Source organism: Hyperoodon ampullatus, assembly GCF_949752795.1.
Source record: "Hyperoodon ampullatus genome assembly, chromosome: 10".
Lineage (NCBI taxonomy): Eukaryota > Metazoa > Chordata > Mammalia > Artiodactyla > Ziphiidae > Hyperoodon > Hyperoodon ampullatus.
Window position 1 is genome coordinate 63,973,978 of NC_136923.1, and position 22,401 is coordinate 63,996,378.

Sequence of the window (22,401 nt, forward strand, 5' to 3'; positions counted from 1 at the left end):
AGAGTTTTGCTTGGATACCCACCAAAGATCTCCAGTTTTAGAGGAACTTAGTTGTTTTAATAAGTCCCAGAGTTGCTGGAAATATCTATGGAGGAGCCCCCTTAGCTAGCCATAACTGTCTATGCCAACTACTCCCAGTTAAATCAGCAGTTTATATGCTTTATATGGTTCACATATCAATCTTTGGGGGCCTCATCATATTCCTTGTTAATACCACAAAATATTGAGTTCTGTGTTGGACTATCTGTTGTGGTCCCTTGTTACACCTCCAATATTCTAAGTTCTACCTTCCTCTCCTCTTTCCAGCTGGAGTAGCTACACTCTCCCAATGCCTCATTAGAAGTGATTCTAGTTTATAGCTCTAGGCAGATCTGTCTTTGATAATTCTGCTATAGTTACTCAGTCCATGTCTGATTATATTTTGAAATATAATAACTTTACTTGGCAAATAATATCAGGACAGAAGAGATCCTTTGTGAAAATGCTTCACCACTGAGTTTGTGTTTCTATCATGAAAAACCATCTGGATAAAGAGAAATTCAAGAGATGACATACTTAGGAAGTCATCAAAGTCTTCCTTTGTTGTTACATTTAGCCTAAGGCAGTTTTCTGGTTGCTATCATCTTGAGAAATGTTGGTGTGTATTATACACATTTATATCCTCATCATAAATGTGGAGGAAGTATTTAAGATACACAGCCAGAATATTGCATTTAAATAAGGGGTTTCCAGGAAAGTGCTCAGGAAAACTCTCATCGACTATTTAAAACATTCATTAAACAGCAAAATAAACATATTTTCAGCAGGGGAGATTCATTGGTTTTGTGGTCACTGGTGAAAAAAAATAAGGCTAAAATCACTGCCATTTGCTCTTCTTTCCTCTCTCTCTTCTCTTGATTTCTTTTCCCCTCTCTTTTCTAGTTGTCCCTAGACAATCTTACTCAGTGTAATTATCCACTTCAATTATCCACTTCAATGCAGATTACTTCCACAACTATCTCACTCTTCTCCCCTGAGCCCCATATATACACCCTTAATGACTGCCTACAACCTAGTGTCTGAAATATAACAACTACAAATGACTCAGCATCCTTTCCTCCACACACCATCACACACCACGTCTGCTCCTTCTTCTATATACCTTACCTCATGTAAGGAAACTCTGCAGCCTTCCAAGCTAAAAAACTCATATGATCAAAACTAATCCCTTTCCTTTAAGAAAAATCATATTTTTGGTTATCAACTATTCTATTCTAATTCCAAAACCTTTTCAATTTTGTTCCCTCTTCTTCATCCCCCAAGGCCACTGCATTTGTTCATTACCCATTAAAACTTTCTTAGATTTCTGCAGTAGCTTTATTTGGACTCTGGATCTCCACGTTTCCTCCTCATCCATTTTTAGTAGCACTTCCTAATATTAATTTTTACAAAAAAAATTTTAAAGGTCATTCCAAGCTCAAGAGCCTTCAAAAATTTCTCACTGCTTCCAAGATACAGTCTAGACTTTAGCTTGGCACATAGGATGCCTTATAATTTGGCTCTAAAGCTTCTTTTCTGACATTTACTGTTCCTTCTTTGCACCCCCATAAACACTAAAATCAAACCACACAAACTTCTCCATTGTTTTAGAAAAACACCACACCTTTTACACATTTCTATCTTTGTATATGCTTTTCCTCTGCCTAGAGTAGATCCTCCACTTTATCTTACTAGCATACAGAGACTCCACTGTGGCTTTTCACATGGGATATTAATTGTTTATTTGTGACTCGATCACTAAATTATGCTTCTGGAAGGAGGAGATTGTGCATACACCATAGGTATCCAGCAAATAATAGACATTTAATTTCAGTGAATGAATACTTAAATAAATCCAAGGCAGCAACCATAGTAATTACATCCATAAATAATGATCTTAGTGATGTTAGGATAAGGTCAACAAATCAGTGAGTAGTAAATTGTTCAGGAGATATACATTTTAGGGAGGATGAAAAATCTGGAAATATACCATTTTCTCTACTCTTTTTACTTGCAGAATGAAGGAAAATTTGACTCCACATTTAAAAGCAGCCCAGTGAATTCTACTTTACATCCCTATCAAAAACTAATTCAGAAATGATGTCATAAATTTCTCACACCTAATACTGAGTCAATTCCCCATGTGTAGTGTTAGGGACATTACTTCTTCTAAGGGAAACGCAGATGGTGATCATGAATGACACAAAGAAACACATTTCGGGTCTTTTATGATATTAAGGAATAATTGATAAAGGTATTATAGAAAATATCCTTAAATATTAACGATATTTAGAAAATATCCTTAACTTTTAGTGATACATAATGAAAACACAGAAGTGACATCTGATATTGCTTCAAAATAATATGAAATGGTGAAACAGTTAAGAGTGTGGATGATACATTTATCCATGAGTTGATGGGTGATGGGTATTTATTAAAATATTTGTCCAGGTGTGTATATGTTTGAAATTTTCTCAATAAGTTAAAAAAAATACATTTTCCATCATGACCAATGCCTCCACAATTGTGAACAATTAAAGTGACATCAAATATTTGTTCTTGCTATTTGTGAGGCACTCTGATATTTTCTATTCTAGTCTCTCCTATTCTATTTTTAAAAATATAATTATGGACCACTAAATTTATTTGTTTTGATAGTGGGTAATGGCAAACACTCTGTTACACAGTGGAATAATTTTTCATATGTTAGTCTCCCACTGTCCAATGCTCCCTCTAAGAGTTTTCTATATTCCACATTAATTAGTAACCACCTCATAAATCGCCCAGCCTCTTAAACATCGTATCTTCTTGACGTTGCTCTAATCCTGACACATGGTTCTTGTCACGAAGTCTGCTGTAGAAAATTTTTCTAGAATTGGTCTAAACAGATGAAGATTAAGGCAGGCCATGGATAAAGCTAAGGCAACCTAGGAAAGACAATTCATGACATCATAAAATCGTTTTCCTGACTCAGAACAGGCATAACTCTTTTTTTTTGGTGATATATGGCCTTTATTATGTTGAGGTAAGTTCCTTCTATGCCTACTTTCTGGCGAGTTTTTTTTTTTTTTTATCATAAATGGGTGTTGAATTTTGTCAAAACTTTTTCTGCATCTATTGAGATGATCATATGACTTTTATTCTTTAATTTGTTAATGTTGTGTATCACATTGATTGATTTGTGTATATTGAAGAATCCTTGCATCCCCAGGATAAATCCCACTTGATCATTGTGTATGATCCTTTTAATGTGCTGTTGGACTCTGTTTGCTAGTATTTTGTTGAGGATTTTTGCATCTATGTTCATCAGTGATATTGGCCTGTAGTTTTGTGGGGTTTTTTAAGTATTTATTTATTTATTTATTTATGGCTGTGTTGGGTCTTCATTTCTTGTGAGGGCTTTCTCTAGTTGTGGCAAGTGGGGGCCACTCTTCATCACAGTGCATGGGCCTCTCACTACCACAGCCTCTTGTTGTGGAGCACAGGCTCCAGACACGCATGCTCAGTAATCATGGCTCACAGGCCCAGCTGCTCTGAGGCATGTGGGATCTTCCAAGACCAGGGCTCGAACCCGTGTCCCCTGCACTGGCAGGGAGATTCCCAACCACTGCACCACCAGGGAAGCCTGGCCTGTAGTTTTCATTTTTTCTGACATCTTTTTGTCTGGTTTTGGTATCAGGGTGATGGTGGCCTCATAGAATGAGTTTGGGAGTGTTCCTTCCTCTGCTGTATATTGGAAGAGTTTGAGAAGGCTAGGTGTTAGCTCTTCTCTGTTTGATAGAATTCTCCTGTGAAGCCATCTGGTCCTGGGCTTTTGTTTGTTGGAAGATTTTTAATCAGTTTCAATTTCAGTGCTTGTGATTGTAGACAGGCATAACTCATTTTATTGGACTTTGTCAAGTTTGGGGTTCACTGGAGAGAACTACTAAGAAATTACAAGTTATTACTGACTTTATCCAAGTAAAAAGTATTCAAAGCAATGCTAGTGGAATGATAATCATATTATGTTAATATTTACCTGTGTTCTTCTTTCGAGGGGACCAAATTACAAAGTAGGTGTGTTTGATATTTACATACTCCTATAAAGTACAAAACATTACCATTTTCATTTAATATGAAAGAAATCAAGCACAAACAGTGTTTCTTAAAACACTCAAGAAAACTTGCTGCACCTCCTGATGATCCAGACATTCTTTCTTCTTACATCAAAAGTCTACTGCAGGGTTTCCCTGGTGGTGCAGTGGTTAAGAGTATGCCTGCAGATGCAGGGGACATGGGTTCGTGCCCTGGTCTGGGAGGATCCCACATGACGCGGAGTGGCTGGGCCCGTGAGCCATGATTGCTGAACCTGCGCGTCCAGAGCCTGTGCTCCACAATGGGAAAGGCCACAACAGTGAGAGGCCCGCGTACTGAAAAAAAAAAAAAAGTCTACTGTAACCTGCACACCTTGAACAAAGTAGGTTCCCAGTATGAGTGATGAATAAATAAATGAGCTAGATTATTGAAAGTTATGGGAGAAATATCCAATCAGACGTATGATACTTTTCTTTGTTAACTCAAGAGTATTCCTCTGTATATTTCTCTTTTCTGTTTTTAATGCTTTCAGCTCAGGTAATCCTACCTCTGGTAATTCTTTTCCTCAGGCAGGATACAAACTTACTTCTTTTAAGGCCGTTCTATTTTTTCTAGTTCAATTACCTCAGGATGGTCTATGGCTCCTCAAATCAACTGAGCCTATTCATAAGTTTCCTTTAGGATGGCCACAAAAATAAAACCTCATCTATGTCCCATACTAACCCGTTGAACCCGAATTTTCTTAAACATCGACATTTATGGTGAATGTAAAAAAAATCAAAGTTTGTTCTTACTTAATATTTAAAATTTTTGTTACCTACTTAAAAATCACATTTTCCTTTAAAAGGCCACTATTTAATTCAATGGCATCTTAATCTGTGATATAAGGGACATTTTTTTCCCTAAGGAAAATGCATTTTGAGTTATAAGTAACTTTCAGATTTCAGGTTGTATAATGTCACTAACTGATGTAATACAAATGCACCTTCAGAATATTTTACTCAAACTAAATGCTACAAAATTCTACAAAAATCAGCTATCGATATTTTAACAAAATAGTCTCTATTTTTCAAAGTCACAAGTTATTTAAAATAACTACTATATTCCAGTAGAAATAGAAAGAGAATGAGTGTATGTGATACTGTTAAGGGAAGAATACTGTCACTGGATACCAAATGTGTATAAATTATTAAATGAAATGTAATTGTTAATCCAAAAAAGTTAAGCATTTAAGAGATTATTTCAAAATTTATGGAGAAATATTTTTAAATGTGTAAAAATCTAAATTCATTATATAACAACTAAGTGAGAAACATCAGTGTCAGTGGCGAAATCCAGGGTATGAAGATAAAAAATAAACAATTTGATGCATAGATTTTGTACAAAATTATTTAATATTCACTTATTAAATCTAATAACAAAAAATTTGGAAGAATATTTGCTAACATTGCACGTATATAAAAAGTTGATTCTCTGGTTTATAATTTCATCTTTTTCTTTTTAAATACTCTAAAACCAAATGAATCTTATGATAAACTTTTTTTCAAAAAAACAGCATCACACATAGGTCACACATTATGTAAAACAATGATTCTAATTTATACCTGTTAGCCATAGGCACATTAAGAATCAACAGATATCCACAAAAGACAAATATCAGTGGGATAGTAGTTGAATAATTGGAAAATCTTGAGTAAAGTTGAGTGCAGCCATAGTTCAACCTTATCTGGGTCACACTAGATGCCACCTAGATTAAATAAGATATTTGTTTCCACAAATGTAGATGGCCACCATATACCCAGACCTCAACACATTGCATCAGAATTGTGGCCAACCCCAATCCCTGAAACAGAGGGATAGCAGTGTGTTCAGGATACAGGCACTTAAACTATTCTGAAACTGTCAAGAGCTACTTTGAAATCGTACCTAATTTTCTGAGATTCTGCTTACAAACTAATGTCCTATGTAGAGAGTAAAAAACGCCTCACCAAACTTTAATATAAAATTGCATCTAAGTGACATTATCTTTCCACCAAAATTAACATGGGGAGAAAAAGAAAATATATTGCTTGAAATGATTACATCCACGAAGCTTGGGTGTGTCTGTTGAAAATTCAAAACCCTGAGTAAATTATCTGAAGCATTGTGTGCTTGCTCAGTCTTAACCCTGTGGAGTTTCTCAGCCTCAGAAACTTTGGAAAGTTACTGTGTATAGATGCTGACATATAGATATTTCTGGAGGAAAAAAAATAGAAGGAAAATAAGAAAAGAGGCAGAGGGGAATAAATCTGTCATGAAAAAGCCCAAGCTAACCGTCACAGGTGGATGGAATGAAACCCCGGGCTTCCAACTCTCCCAGGGAGAGGAGGAACTCAGGAACTACTTAAAAGCTATCTGTGTTTCCAGAAATGATGGCAGCTGCTGTACAAAAAGGCAACAGGCTTTTGAATATAATTAAACTGATTAAAACTCTATAGTCTTTATGTAATTTCAGCTTTATGCAGTTTCAGTTGTATTGCTGTAAATTTCAGGACTTCCAATTTCAGAGCTGCCTAACAACAGCCCATTAGCCCCTTCACTCTGAAAGATACCCTATCTCACTATAACAAAGAATGGGTAATATTAAAATCAATCTGGTTTGGTTAACTCCAGATTCTCCTTTGATAAATCAGTAAACGACTATGGTCCAGATTCACAGAAGTGAATTTTTCTAAGAGTAAAATGAAGAATCTCTCTCACTCATTAAACCTCAATTCTAATGCTTTTTAATAATCTGATACTAATCTGTGAAGATCATACAATTGCCAGATGACTCTAAAATTTAAAACGCTAACAGTTAGAAACACTTTTCTTATTGTGACTGAACTCCGTATTTGACTATAAGGAACTACACATTCCAAAGGCCATTTTCTTAAAAAAAATCAAAATTTTTTTGTAAATATACTTGGCTACTTTTCCTGTGAAAAATGACTGTTTACTCTTAATGTTCATTTTTATGCTGTTAAATTATTAGGAAGTGTGCAAATTTTCCAATCTTTTACACTCAGCTTTCCAAAACTAGCAAACCCCACATCGTAGTACTTGGAAATTCCCTATGTTATAACAGGAACTTTAAAATCGACTTTTATGAATGATGTGAAATTGAGTACTATATTCTGGATTTGTGTATATAAAATGCTATTGCTGTACAGTTAGTTGTATATTTCTGCAACTCTTAAAGAGAGAGCAAAAAAGAAAGACAACGAAACCTTTCCTAGTTGATCATTGTTGAGTCAGGAAATATAAACGTTCTCTCATTTAATTCTCAACAGTTTGGGTGAGGCAGGTGTTGAACACATTGGGGAGGTAATAGGATGTGACAGAGTGTTATAGACACTTTAGTACCATGACTCACTGGTGATGTGGTTTGGGGCATTACCTCTGAGTCTCAGTGTCGTAATTATCACTTGTAAATAATGAGGACAATGGTAGTTGCAAAATAGTGCCGTGGGGACTTTAGATTCTAGCTCAGGACCTGGTCTATGGATGTTATGTTTTCTTCTTCTGCTGTCGTGTATTTTCCTGACATGTTTCTTATCATGGTTTTAAAATACTGTGGAAAATTATTTTAATGTCATAGATATTTCAGTATCATTATTTTAATTACTTAGTAATGACGTAGATATTAATATTTGACTGAATCTTGAATTTTGAAAACAACATGTTGCCTCATATAGCAAGTTAGAAGGTGTTATATGATATATTTAAAGTGTCATAGGGGATTTCCTTGGTGGTCCAGTGGTTAAGACTCCACTGCAGATGGCATGGGTTCAATCCCTGGTCGGGGAACTAAAAAAAAAGTTTCATAGAAACACTTTCCACTTCTCAAATGATGCATTGTTTCTTGAATTCTGTTCTTTGTGGATAAAGTAAAGCCAAGTTAAAGTCTCTGTCATGGATATGGAGCTTTTATGTCATTACCCTAAGAAAGGCAAAGTGTATCTTATGAACTGCATATCATCATCAAATTAAGATATAGAAAGATTTAAAACTTTCAATGAGGCCCCAAGGTCATGGAAGAAGCAAGCCAGGTAGCATTTCTCCTCATTTTCATCAGGGTTCTCTCAAGAAAACACTATGCAGTCAGAGTGCATTTGGCACAGTATAAAAAAGAGCAAAGACTTTGCAAGCAAAACACATAAGCACTGTCATACTAATCCAAGATAAAAATTTATGTAGAAGTTTACATTTCTAAAAGCTTCTTTGTATTAGAAAAAAAGAGAGGAATAATTCAGGTGTTCCAAATTCCTGCTGGCTTGCTATAAGTTTGAAGGAAAGAATGACAATAAAAGTTCAGCAGCTGATGGGTGGAGTGCAGTACAGGCTCCCTTGGTCCAGAGTGGAAATAAGCACAACCTGAAAATAAATTTCTATGGTGTACTTGAACTACCTGAGGATGATACTTTGCAAATACCTCAGATAAAATAAAATATGTGCTGTGCTATATGGTTTAAATTGTACTATTGCTGCCCAACCAGTTCCACAGAAAAATTAATAAAACATTTATAAAATAAAAGTTATCTCGTAGAATTTAAAGGTAATTAAAAACCACAAAGGCTTTGTCCTATTTTCTCATAATTTGAAGATATGAAAACCCCACAAAGCTGTACTATAAAGGACCGTTGACAGCATTATGATCCATTTTAATAAGGAAAGTATTTGCAATGAATGGTTAAAATCCATATACCATCTCTCCACCAAAGTTTCCATTTAAGACTTAAGAAGATCTTCAGTCTGAAGAAAACAATTTCATTACATTTGTCTTACCATTACCATTTAAAAATCATGTATTTATAGACATTCCATCTACAGTGTAATTAAGCACAACTAAATTTATCAAAAAGAACAATAACTTTACTATACATTAGTAAGTTGGTAAACATATACTTCACACCCAAAATTCCACCCCCATAGAAATCTATTAGGATATTACAAACAAAATCTACAATGTTCTTTGGACAAATATTTATAGCCACTGTCATTTTGTATTTTAAAGTCTATTTGTAGTTACAGTATTTCATTTATTTCTGTGTATGAAGTTTCCAAACTTCTGTATAAATCCTCGAAACTTGTTTTCATTTGGCTGATATGAGTGGTAAACACCAGTGTTGTAATTAAGCATTGGGCTGGACCTGCCATAACTATTGCCCATAGCTGATGATTTCTTTTCCAGGTTGTGTGTACTGGTATTTGGCATGTTGCTTGTTGGCTGAATAGAGCTTTCAATACTACAAAATGGCTCAAAACGACTGTAAACACGCCGGTCAATTGAATGAGTTCTTATAAGCTCATCATTGGGCTTTGGTCTGGGAGGAGAAGCTGGTTTTCTTTCAGGAACAACCACTGCTTTAACCTCCTTCGAATCTTGGTACTGGATCTGCTCAGTGTTGAATCTCGGGGCAGAGGCATCTCCTGCCCTTTCCAAGGACTTGCTCTCAACTGGACCTGAAGAAGGTATAGTTTTTTTACTTTCATCAGATGAAGAATGTATCACCTGAGATGAACAAACTGCTACATCTTCCTTACCATTGTGGTTGCTGCCTGGAGAGCTGGATGAAGAGGAATGTTTTCTTCTAGGAGATGAATCAATTTTGGGTTCTGATTTTTTTTGTTTTTGATTCTCTTCAGCCTCAGAAACTAAAGTGTCAGAACTACTACACATTCTATAAAAGGCAGGTGCTTTATTTTTGGATAGATTTTCTTTCTTTTCTGGGGTAAGGCTAAGTAATGACCTTAACTTCAGAGATCCCTTTTTCAAAAAACTTGGGGAACCCTTCACTTCTTTCTTGGAAGTGAGTTCTTTGTTGGATTCTTCTTTATTCACATCAAGCAAAGCAGCAATGGAAATTGACTTGATAGCAGTGCCACTCGGAATGTCTCTCTTGATAACCTCTTCCTCACCCTCTTCCATGGCATGGGTCACATTATGAATGCTTCTAGAACTTTTTAACAAATCTTCTTTAGGTTTTTCTGGTTGTCTAATTGGATTCCTGGTAAGTGTACTATACACATAATGCTTACTATTTCCATGACTTAAATTGGCTTTTGAGTGGTCAGTGAATGGGAAACTTCGCCTTTTAAGCAGATTCTCATTCTGTTGATTCTTTAGGTTTTCTGTCTGTTTATTTACAGGCAAGGTTGTATATAAATAGCTGTTTGAGTCCGTAGGGCCATTTGTAGTTGGGATTAAAACTGCCAGGTGGCTTTCGGGAACCTGTAGGGTGTGCGTTTTTGGTGCCTCCGACTGCAACGGGAGCTTGGGGGTTGATTCCTGTGAGGGTTTGTTTGTCAGATGCTGTGCGCCTGTTGGGGTGTCTGGGATCTTCTTAGGCGTGCCACTTCCCTGGGACCCAATGACTGTTGAACTTGAGGAATCAGTTGTACAACTGTTAACTTCCTGTTGCTCAGGTAAAGTGGGTTTAAACACAAAAGAAGAACGAAGCCGAGAGTGAGTATAAACGGTATTGGCTTTCAAATTCTCAGGACCGTCGTAGCCCTCAAACCGGTCACCTAGAACTGATCCATTGGAATCACGGGAAGCTTCTGAATGATCATTTAAGTAGGATTCAATTCTCCAGTTACGCAAGAATGACTTGGTGGTATGTTCAAGGGTTGGCATGTGTTGTTGCAAAAAGCGAATATGATTATCTGTCCCGTTAAAAGACCTCCGTACATTGGAATTCCTTTCTGGAAGGTTTGATGTCTTCCTCTGGGCAAGTCGGTCAGCAAAACTCTGGGCAGGTGTGTTCTGGTGGCCTGCATAGCCTCCCTGTGACGAGGATGCCACACTGAGACTATCTGAAGGCTTTTTCCAATTACAGGGAGCATTGACGTTTCGATTCAGAGCCCTGTTAAGCATCAGGTATGGTGTTGTTTCTGGCTGTTCCCCAGCATAACTATGCCTCTTCCAATTTTCACTTATCTGACTGTGTTGATGCTGACGGATTGGACAATTAAAGTTGGGAACAAAATGAGGTTTGTATGCATGATTTCTTATGTTATATCTGTCACGTTCATTGAGAGCATATATCCCTCTGTTTTTGAAGTAGCTAGAATCTAGTTTATGAATTTTGTCTTGTCTACCAAAAAGGTTTCTTTGGCTGGAAATGGAAGCTAAGGAAGACACTGAACGCTGGTAAGTGCCATTCTCCCAGAGTGCTTTGCTGTGCTTCACGCTTGCTGACTCTTCCCATGCAAATGAGCTGGGGACACAGGACCTGGCATAGAGAGTCCTGAATTCTTCATCAAAGGACTCAACAAGTTGCCCTGTGATTATCTGAACCATGCTGAGGTGTGCTTTTTCAAATGACCACATGTAGCTGGGAAAAAAAAAATCAAAATAGACAAATTTTAATTGTGCTTACAATATTTAGCTCTATTAAGAAAAGTGTCATTTAATGTTGACAAAAGAGTATTTTTGTTTATTTTCCGTAACTACCATAATCTAGAACATCTTCAGTCATTACATGCTTGCAGTACATGTCTCCCCACTCCTATATTCATATGTTAAATAACAAAGCAATACAAGTTCTGGCTTTCAATCCATCCATAATTTCAAGAAGTACAAAGAAAAGCCTGGTGTGCATTTTTCCTCTATGTCTATTAAGATTTTATAGAGTAAAATATGACATATATTCCATATACAGCAGCCTGGCAGGGTGCAGGCAAGCTGGTATTGGAGGAAAAGTTGAGAGACCTGGCCTCTGCCAAGCTGTCTATTCCACAGGAACTTGAACCTCAGTGTCCTCCCGGCCAGAATGAGGATAAGGACAGCATAATCACTACAATTCCTTATGGTCCTAGCATGTAATGATGCAAGATCATCTGTGCCAATGCATGTATTTCATCTCTGTGGCTTAAGTGTAAGTGTAATTTAGGTGCCAGTGTTTGGAAACAGACAGGATTTGTAGCAGCAGCTTCAGCCATTAAGGGTATCCTTCACTTCACTCAGTATATACAGTAAATTCAGTCCTTACAAACCATGCCAATCAGAATGCCAATTAAGACCTTTCCATGTAGAATACAATTGCTAGGGGATTGAAGTTTGTAATTACTTTATAGTACTTTGTGCAACTTCAAATCTCTCTCCTGGAGTTTAGAGGCAACAGTTATCTTGAAGTTTCATATATAATTTTAAATCTTATTTTAGAAAATCTTGATAATGTAACATACAGAGTAACTGAGCTGAAAAGGCCATTGCTAATATGCTATGTCTCCAAAAATGTACATGATAAAATGGGGGTTTATACAAAAGAAAAAGGAGACGGAGCCATTGTCCACAATAAAGGAGCTTACTGTTTATACAGGAAGATAATAACAGAGGCAGATGGAAATATTAAAAGAATGTGCAGAACAATAATCTAAAATACATAAAATATCATAAACAGTGGTGTATAACTTAAAAATCTTCTTATTCTGATATGCTTAATTTTATCAGTATGCTTACTGAATGCATAGTATGAGAAGAATATTTTTATGTACAGATGTATGGACCACCAGGATGACTTACAAGAAATAGTAGAAAAGTGAATCATTCGAGGAATTTTCAATCCAACTGAAGGTATGAATATAAAATTTGTTAAAAACAGCAAGTAAAGGAATAAATATTCAGCTATCAAATAGAAGAAAATCCCCAGAGACAGTAAGAGTTTAACAGTATTTTGACAGAGACTAGAAGCCTAGAAGTTCAAACTTGAAAAGTGTGGGAAAAAAATTTGTGTCGAAGAAGAAATGCATGGAAAAAGGAAGGAAGCAATAGTGGCTATGCTTTGGTTGAACACAGAAAACAAATTATACTTAGCTGAAATAAGAAGCTATATAAGAGACCGATGAACTAGTGGGGGAAATCTTGAAAGCAAAGCAGGGAGATCACAAGATTTAAAAAGAAAGTACAAAATTCTCTCTAAGTCAAATCTGTGGACAATATTAAGTATCTTCCAGGTTTTCCTATGACAATTTCAAATGAGGGTATCCAATTCAAAATCTGATTTACACACATTGATAAAAAAGTATATGTGTTTTATCTCCTCATTGTTAGTATCATGATGTAGCAAAACACCTGCTGTGTTTTCCTGATAAAACTGTCCTTGTGACTGTGAGCTGTCACACAGTGTGTGACATGGTGAGTACAGATGCCAGACCTGTCTAGAAATGCTGGGCATTTAGCATTTCAAGAAGTTTTATGGCTAAGAAATTTGAATTAAAGAAGAAGGCATTCTGAATTTGCCTACAAGGAAAACAACAACAATACAAGAACAGCAGAGATGAAGGCTGCTTTTACCCAAAAGGGAGAGTACATTTTTAACCAGTTTCTGCAAAGTCTGGTTCATAACAGTTCCACCAGATCCTCTTATATTTGGTAACAATAGGAAAAATCCATAATTATTAGTCAGAATAAAACAAAAATGACAAGGGGTGAAAATCATTAATTTTTTAAAAAGAAGAATATTTAAAATTAACATGAAATAAAAAAGAGAGTAGGGCTGTTAGATAATTGTTTTGATGAATTTTAATAATCTGTGGTCCTATGTATTCCATATTCACTTACACAAACAACAACTTAAATTTTGCCTCTGGCTTATGATATAGATAAGAAGATAAAGAGTTTCTGTTGCTGTTTGCTTGTTTGTTTTTTCCAACACCAATTTTAAAGTAGCTCAGTTACAGTCATCTCAACAGATATCACCTGTTAATACCTAGTAAGACAAAATTGATGTGAATTTATTGTTGAAGATAATCTTCAAAGTCAAGTTAAATAATAAAAATAGAAAGTGCTCATTATGATGAGATTAATAAACACCATTCTATAAGTCAAGTGAACTCCATTTTAATTAAAATTTCAATTAAAATCCCTCTAAAAACAAGTGGGTCTGACTAAATAGAAACACAAATAATGAGTCTTTAAAAGAATTCATTAATTTCAAGCATTAGTTGTAATTTCTGCTCTTAACACATTTTAAAATTCTAAAGAGGATTTTCAATATAGGGTCCCTGAGCTCAAAGAGAAATTTAACAAATATTAAAAGTTAAAACAGGCCTAAAATAGCAGTTGACATTAGGGGCTTTGGATGAATTAACTCATTTAATTCTCACAACACACAGTAGGTTCTATTATTACCCTCCTTTTAGGGAGGAGGAAACTAAAGGGCAATGAAGTTAAGTAACTTGTCCAGGGCCACCCCATACAATGTGTTGCCTCCTTCTTGTGGACTATTTAAGTTCTTAAGAGAAGAGGCAAAATTTGCCCTCACATTGTCCTGTTGACATCCACAGCTCTCCTGGCTTCATCCTGCAGTCTTTAGTATTCAGTGACCTAGGAGACCACGTGTTTGATTTTTTTTTTTCTGTTCTGTTATCAAGATAAATTATATTGATTGATTTCTTTTTTACATCTTTACTGGAGTATAATAGCTTTACAATGGTGTGTTAGTTTCTGCTTTATAACAAAGTTAATCAGTTATATATATACATATATTCCCATATCTCTTCCCTCTTGCGTTTCCCTCCCTCCCACGCTCCCTATCCCACCCCTCTAGGTGGTCACAAAGCACCGAGTTGATCTCCCTGTGCTATGTGGCTGCTTCCCACTAGCTATCTATTTTACGTTTGGTAGTGTATATATGTCCATGACATTCTCTCACTTTGTCACAGCCTACCCTTTCCCCTCCCCATATTCTCAAGTCCATTCTCAAGTAGGTCTGTGATTTTATTCCTGTCTTAACCCTAGGTTCTTCATCACATGTTTTTTTTCTTAGATTCCATATATATGTGTTAGCATACGGTATTTGTCTTTCTCTTTCTGACTTACTTCACTCTGTATGACACACTCTAGATCCATGGACCTCACTACAAATAACTCAATTTCATTTCATTTTATGGCTGAGTAATAATTCCATTTTATATATGTACCACATCTTCTTTATCCATTCATCCAATGATGGACACTTAGGTTGTTTCCACCTCCTGGCTATTGTAAATAGAGCTGCAATGAACATTTTGGTACATGTCTCTTTTTGAATTATGGTTTTCTCAGGGTATATGCCCAGTAGTGAGATTGCTGGGTCATATGGTAGTTCTATTTGTAGTTTTTAAAGGAACCTCCATACTGTTCTCTGTAGTGGCTGTACCAATTCACATTCCCACCAGCAGTGTAAGAGTGTTCCCTTTTCTCCACATCCTCTCCAGCATTTATTGTTTCTAGATTTTTTGATGATGGCCATTCTGACTGGTGTGAGATGATATCTCATTGTAGTTTTGATTTACATTTCTCGAATGATTACTGATGTTGAGCATTCTTTCATGTGTTTGTTGGCAGTCTATATCTTCTTTGAAGAAATGTCTATTTAGGTCTTCTGCCCATTTTTGGATTGGGTTGTTTGTTTTTTTGTTATTGAGCTGTATGAGCTGCTTATAAATTTTGGAGATTCATCCTTTGTCAGTTGCTTCATTTGCAAATATTTTCTCCCATTCTGAGGGTTGTCTTTTGGTCTTGTTTATGGTTTCCTTTGCTGTGCAAAAGTTTTGAAGTTTCATTGGGTCCCATTTGTTTACTTTTGTTTTTAATTTCCATTTCTCTAGGAGGAGGTGGGTCAAAAAGGATATTGCTGTGATTTATGTCATAGAGTGTTTTGCCTATGTTTTCCTCTAAGAGTTTGATACTTTCTGGCCTTACTTTTAGGTATTTAATCCATTTTGAGCTTATTTTTGTGTATGGTGTTAGGGAGTGTTCTAATCTCATATTTTTATGTGTACCTGTCCAGTTTTCCCAGCACCACTTATTAAAGAGGCTGTATTTTCTCCACTGCACATTCCTCCCTCCTTTATCAAAGATAAGGTGACCATATGTGTGGGGGTTTATCTCTGGGCTTTCTAAACTGTTCCATTGATCTATCTTTCAGTTTTTGTGCCATTACCATACTGTCTTGATTACAATAGCTTTGTAGTGTAGTCTGAAGTCCAGTAGCCTGATTCCTCCAGCTCTGTTTTTCATTTTCAAGATTGCTTTGGCTATTCGGGGTCTTTTGTGTTTCCATACAAATTGTGAAATTTTTTGTTCTAGTTCTGTGAAAAATGTCAGTGGTAGTTTGTTAGGGATTGCATTGAATCTGTAGATTGCTTTGGGTAGTAGAGTCATTTTCACAATATTGATTCTTCCAATTCTAGAACATAGTATATTTCTCCATCTATTTGTATCATCTTTAATTTCTTTCACCAGTGGCTTATAATTTTCTGCATACAGTTCTTTTGTCTCCTTAGGTAGGTTTACTCCTAGATGTTTTATTCTTTTTGTTGCAATGGTAAATGGGAGTGTTTTCTTGGTTTCACTTTCAGATTTTTCAACATTAGTGTATAGGAATGTCAGAGATTTCTGTGTATTGATTTTGTATCCTGCTACTTTACCAAATTCATTGATTACCTCTAGTACTTTTCTGGTAGCACTTGTAGGATTCTCTATGTATAGTATCATGTCATCTGCAAACAGTGACAGCTTTACTTCTTCTTTTCTGAATTGGATTCCATTTATTTCCTTTTCTTCTCTGATTGCTGTGGCTAAAACTTCCAAAACTATGTTGAATAAGAGTGGTAAGAGTGGGCAACCTTTTGCTGTTCCTGATCTTAGTGGAAATGCTTTCAATTTTTCACCACTGAGTACGATGTTGGCTGTGTGTTTGTCATATATGGCCTTTATTATGTTGAGGAAAGTTCCCTTCTGCAGGGTTTTTATCATAAATTGGTGTTGAATTTTGTCAAAAGCTTTCTCTGCATCTACTGAGATGACCATGTGGTTTTTCTCCTTCAATTTTTTAATATGGTGTATCACAATGATTGATTTTCATATATTGAAGAATCCTTGCATTCCTGGAATAAACCCCACTTGATCATGGTGTATGATCCTCTTAATGTGCTGTTGGATTCTGTTTGCTAGTGTTTTGTTGAGGATTTTTGCATCTATATTCATCTGTGATATTGGCCTGTAGTTTTCTTTCATTGTGACAAACTTGTCTGGTTTTAGTATCGGGGTGATGGTGGCCTCCTAGAATGAGTTTGGGAGTGTTCCTCCCTCTGCTATATTTTGGAAGAGTTTGAGAAGGGTAGGTGTTAGCTCTTCCCTAAATGTTTGATAGAATTCGCCTGTGAAGCCATCTGGTCCTGGGCTTTTGTTTGTTGGAAGACTTTTAATCACAGTTTCAGTTTCAGTGCTTGTGATTGGTGTGTTCATATTTTCTATTCCTTCCTGAATCAGTCTTGGCAGGTTGTGCATTTCTAAGATTTTGTCCATTTCTTCCAGGTTGTCCATTTTATTGACATAGAGTTGCTTGTAGTAATCTCTCATGATCTTTTGTATTTTTGCAGTGTCAGTTGTTACTTCTCCATTTTCATTTCTAATTCTGTTGATTTGAGTTTTCTCCCTTTTTTTCTTGATGAGTCTAGCTAATGGGTTATCCATTATTTTTTATCTTCTCAAAGAACTAGTTTTTATTTTTATTGATCTTTGCTATTTTTTCCTTCATTTCTTTTTGATTTATTCCTGATCTGATCTTTATGATTTCTTTCCTTCTGCTAACTTTGGGGATTTTTTTTTTTTTTTTTTTTTTTTTTGCGGTAGGCGGGCCTCTCACTGTTGTGGCCTCTCCCCTTGCGGAGCACAGGCTCCGGAGCACAGGCTCAGTGGCCATGGCTCACGGGCCCAGCCGCTCCGCGGCATGTGGGATCTTCCCAGACCGGGGCACGAACCCGTGTCCCCTGCATCGGCAGGCGGACTCTCAACCACTGCGCCACCAGGGAAGCCCTAACTTTGGGGATTTTTTTCTTCTTCTTTCTCTAATTGCTTTAGGTGCAAGGTTAGGTTGTTTATTCGAGATGTTTCCTGTTTCTTAAGGTAGGATTGTATTGCTATAAACTTCCCTCTTAGAAGCACTTTTGCTGCATCCCATATGTTTGGGTCATTGTGTTTCCATTGTCATTTGTTTCTAGGTATTTTTTCATTTCCTGTTTGATTTCTCAGTGGTCACTTCGTTATTAAGTACTATATTGTTTAGCCTCCATGTGTTTGTATTTTTTACAGATCTTTTCCTGTAATTGATATGTAGTCTCATAGCATTGTGGTCAGAAAAGATAGTTGATACAATTTCAGTTTTCTTAAATTTACCAAGGCTTGATTTGTGACCCAAGATATGATCTATCCTGGAGAATGTTCCATGAGCACTTGAGAAGAATGTGTATTCTGTTGTTTTTGGATGGAATGTCCTATAAGTACCACTTAAGTCCATCTTGTTTAATGTATCATTTAAAGCTTGTGTTTTCTTATTTATTTTCATTTTGGATGATCTGTCCATTGGTGAAAGTTGGGTGTTAAAATCCCCTATTATGAATGTGTTACTGTTGATTTCCCCTTTTATGGCTGTTAGTATTTGCCTTATGTATTGAGGTGCTCCTATGTTGGGTGCACAAATATGTACATTGTTATATCTTCCTCTTGGATCAATCCCTTGATCATTATATAGTGCCTTCTTTGTCTCTTCTAATAGTCTTTATTTTAAAGTCTATTTTGTCTGATATGAGAATTGCTACTCCAGATTTCTTTTGATTTCCATTTGCATGGAATATCTTTTTCCATCCCCTTACTTTCAGTTTTTATGTGTCTTTAGGTCTGAAGTGTGTCTCTTGTAGACAGCATATACATGGGTCTTGTTTTTGTATCGAATTCAGCCAGTCTGTGTCTTTTGGTGGGAGCATTTAATCCATTTACATTTAAGGTAATTATTGATATGTATGTTCCTATCCCATTTTCTTAATTGTTTTGGGTTTGTTATTGTAGGTCTTTTCCTTCACTTGTGTTTCATGCCTAGAGAAGTTCCTTTAGCATTTGGTGTAAAGCTGGTTTTGTGGTGCTGAACTCTCTCAGCTGTTGCTTGTCTGTAATGATTTTAATTTCTCCACGAAATCTGAATGAGATCCTTGCTGGGTAGCGTAATCTTGGTTGTAGATTATTTTTCTCCTTCATCACTTTATATATGTCCTGCCAGTCCCTTCTGGCTTGCAGAGTTTCTGCTGAATGGTCAGCTGTTAACCTTATGGGGATTCCTTTGTGTGTTATTTGTTGTTTTTTCCTTGCGCTTTTCATATGTTTCCTTTGTATTTATTTTTTGATAGTTTGATTAATATGTGTCTTGGTGTGTTTCTCCTTGGATTTATCATGTATGGGACTCTCTGTGCTTCCTGGACTTGATTAACTATTTCCTTTCCCATATTAAGGATGTTTTCAACTATAATCTCTTCAAATATTTTATCAGTCCATTTCTTTTCTTTTCTTTTTTTTTTTTTGGCAGTACACAGGCCTCTCACTGTAGTGGCCCCTCTAATTGTGAAGCATGGGCTCCGGAATCACAGACCCAATGGCCATGGCTCACAGGCCCATCCGCTCAGCGGCATGTGTGATCCTCCCAGACTGGGCCACGAACCCACATCCCATGCATCGGAAGGCAGACTCTCACTGCGCCACCAGGGAAGCCCAAAGAGATTTATTTATTTACTTTTTTGCAGTACACGGGCCTCTGACTAATGTGGCCTCTCCCGTTGCAGAGCACAGGCTCTGGAAACGCAGGCTGAGCTGCCATGGCTCACGGGCCCAGCTGCTCTGCGGCATGTGGGATCTTCCCAGAACAGGGCACAAAACCATGTCCCCTGAATCGGCAGGTGAATTCTCAACCACTGCACCACCAGGGAAGCCCTCAGTCCCTTTCTTTTTGTCTTCTTTTTCTGGAACCCCTATAATTCGAATGTTGATGTGTTTAATGTTGTCCCAGAAGTCTCTGAGACTGTCCTCAGTTCTTTTCATTGTTTTTTCTTTATTCTGCTCTGCAGTAGTTATTTCCACTCTTTTATCTTCCAGATCACTTATCCATTCTTCTACCTCAGTTATTTTGCTATTGATCCCTTCTAAAGTATTTTTTTAATTAATTAATTTATTTTTGGGTGTGTTGGGTCTTCATTTCTGTGCGAGGGCTTTCCCTAGTTGCGGCGAGCGGGGGCTACTCTTCATCGCGGTGCATGGGCCTCTCACTGTCGTGGCCTCTCTTGTTGCGGAGCACAGGCTCAGTAGTTGTGACTCATGGGCCTACTTGCTCCGTGGCATGTGGGATCTTCCCAGACCAGGGCTCAAACCCGTGTCCGCTGCATTGGCAGGCAGATTCTCAACCACTGCACCACCAGGGAAGCCCTAGAGTATTTTTTTTTTTTTTTTTTGTGGTACATGGGCCTCTCACTGCCGTGGCCTCTCCAATTGCAGAGCACAGGCTCCAGACGTGCAGGCTCGGCGACCATGGCTCACAGACCCAGCCGCTCTGTGGCATATGGGATCTTCCCGGACCTGGGCACGAACCCGTGTCCCCTGCATCGGCAGGCGGACTCTCAACCACTGCGCCTCCAGGGAAGCCCTAGAGTATTTTTAATTTCATTTATTGTGTTGTTCATCATTGCTTGTTTCATCTTTAGTTCTTCTAGATCCTTCTTAAATGCTTCTTGCATTTTGTCTATTCTATTTCCAAGATTTTTGATCATCTTTACTATCATTATTCTGAATTCTTTTTCAGGTAGACTGTCTATTTCCTCTTCATTTGTTAGGTCTGGTGGGTTTTTATCTTGCTCCTTCATCTGCTGTGTGTTTTTCTGTCTTCTCATTTTGCTTATCTTACTGTGTTTGGGGTCTCCTTGCAGGCTGCAGGTTCGTAGATCCTGTTGTTTTTGTTGTCTGTCCCCAGTGGCTAAAGTTGGCCCAGTGGGTTGTGTAGGCTTCCTGGTGGAGGGGACTATTGCCTGTGTTCTGGTGGGTGAGGCTAGATCTTGTCTTTCTGGTGGGGAAGTCTACGTATTGTGGTGTGTTTTGGGGTGTCTGTGGACTTATTATGATTTTAGGCAGCCTCTCTGCTAATGGGTGGGGTTGTGTTCCTGTCTTGCTAGTTGTTTGGCATAGGGTGTCCAGCACTGTAGCTTGCTGGTTGTTGTGTGATGCTGGGTGTTGGTGTTGAGATGGAGATCTCTGGGAGATTTTTGCCATTTGGTATTACATGGAGCTGGGAGGTCTCTTGTGGACCAGTGTCCTGAAGTTGGTTCTACCAGCTCAGAGGCACAGCACTGACTCCTGGCTGCAGCACCAAGAGCCGTTCATCCACACGGCTCAGAAAGAAAGGGAGAAAAAGTAGAAAGAAAGAAAGAAATAGGATAAAATAAAATAAAATAAAGATGAAATAAAATAATTAAAATAAAAAGTAATTATTAAGAAAAATTTTTTAAGTTAAAAAAAAAAAAAGGATGGATAGAACCCTAGGACAAATGGTGAAAGCAAAGCTATACAGACAAAATCTCCCACAGAAGCATACACATACACACTCACAAAAAGAGGAAAAGGGGAAAAAATCATAAATCTTGCTCTCAAAGTCCACCTCCTCAATTTGGGATGATTCCTTGTCTATTCAGGTATTCCACTGATGCAGGGTATATCAAGTTGATTGTGGAGATTTAATCCACTGCTCCTGAGGCTGCTGTGAGAGATTTCCTTTTCTCTCCTTTGTTCGCACAGCTCCTGGGGTTCAGCTTTGGATTTGGACCTGCCTCTGCATGTAGGTCGCTGGAGGGTGTCTGTTCTTCTCTCAGACAGGACGACGAGGTTAAAGGAGCCACTGATTCGGGGGCTAAAGCTTACTGAGGCTGGGCGGAGGGAGGGGTATGGTATGTGGGGCAAGTCTGTGATGGCAGAGGCCGGCTTGACGTTGCATCAGCCTGAGGGGCACTGTGCGTTCTCCCGGGGAAGTTTTCCCTGGATCCCGAGACCCTGGCAGTAGCGGGTTGCACAGGCTCCCTGGGAGGGAGGTGTGGATAGTGACCTGTGCTTGCACAGAGGCTTCTTGGTGGTGGCAGCAGCAGCCTTAGTGTCTCGCGCCCATCTCTGTCTCTGGATCTCCTTTAAGCAGCACTCTTAATCCCCTCTCCTCACACACCAGGACACAAAGAGGGAAGAAAAAGTCTCTGGCCTCTTCGGCAGGTCCAGACACTTCCCCAGACTCCCTACCGGCTAGCCTTGGTGCACTAACCCCTGCAGGCTGTGTTCATGCCGCCAACCCCAGTCTTCTCCCTGTGATCCGACTGAAGCCTGAGCCTCAGCTCCCAGCCACACCCAACACGGCGGGTGAACAGACAAGCCTCTTGGGCTGGTGAGTGCCGGTTGGCACTGATCCTCTGTGTGGGAATGTCTCCACTTTGCCCTCCGCACCC

The 22,401-nt window shown here is 37.9% G+C and overlaps 1 protein-coding gene across 1 annotated transcript in view; it reads right to left on the minus strand.

Annotated features, from left to right (window-relative positions):
• Positions 1-8,761: 8,761 nt before the first annotated feature.
• The window catches only part of FAM83B (family with sequence similarity 83 member B), a 78,586-nt gene continuing 64,946 nt past the window's right edge, over positions 8,762-22,401 (minus strand). The window contains exon 4 of the mRNA XM_079712335.1: positions 8,762-11,450. Coding sequence (XP_079568461.1) covers positions 9,149-11,450 — 2,302 coding nt within the window. The 3' untranslated portion in view covers positions 8,762-9,148. The remainder of the gene's footprint in view (positions 11,451-22,401) is intronic.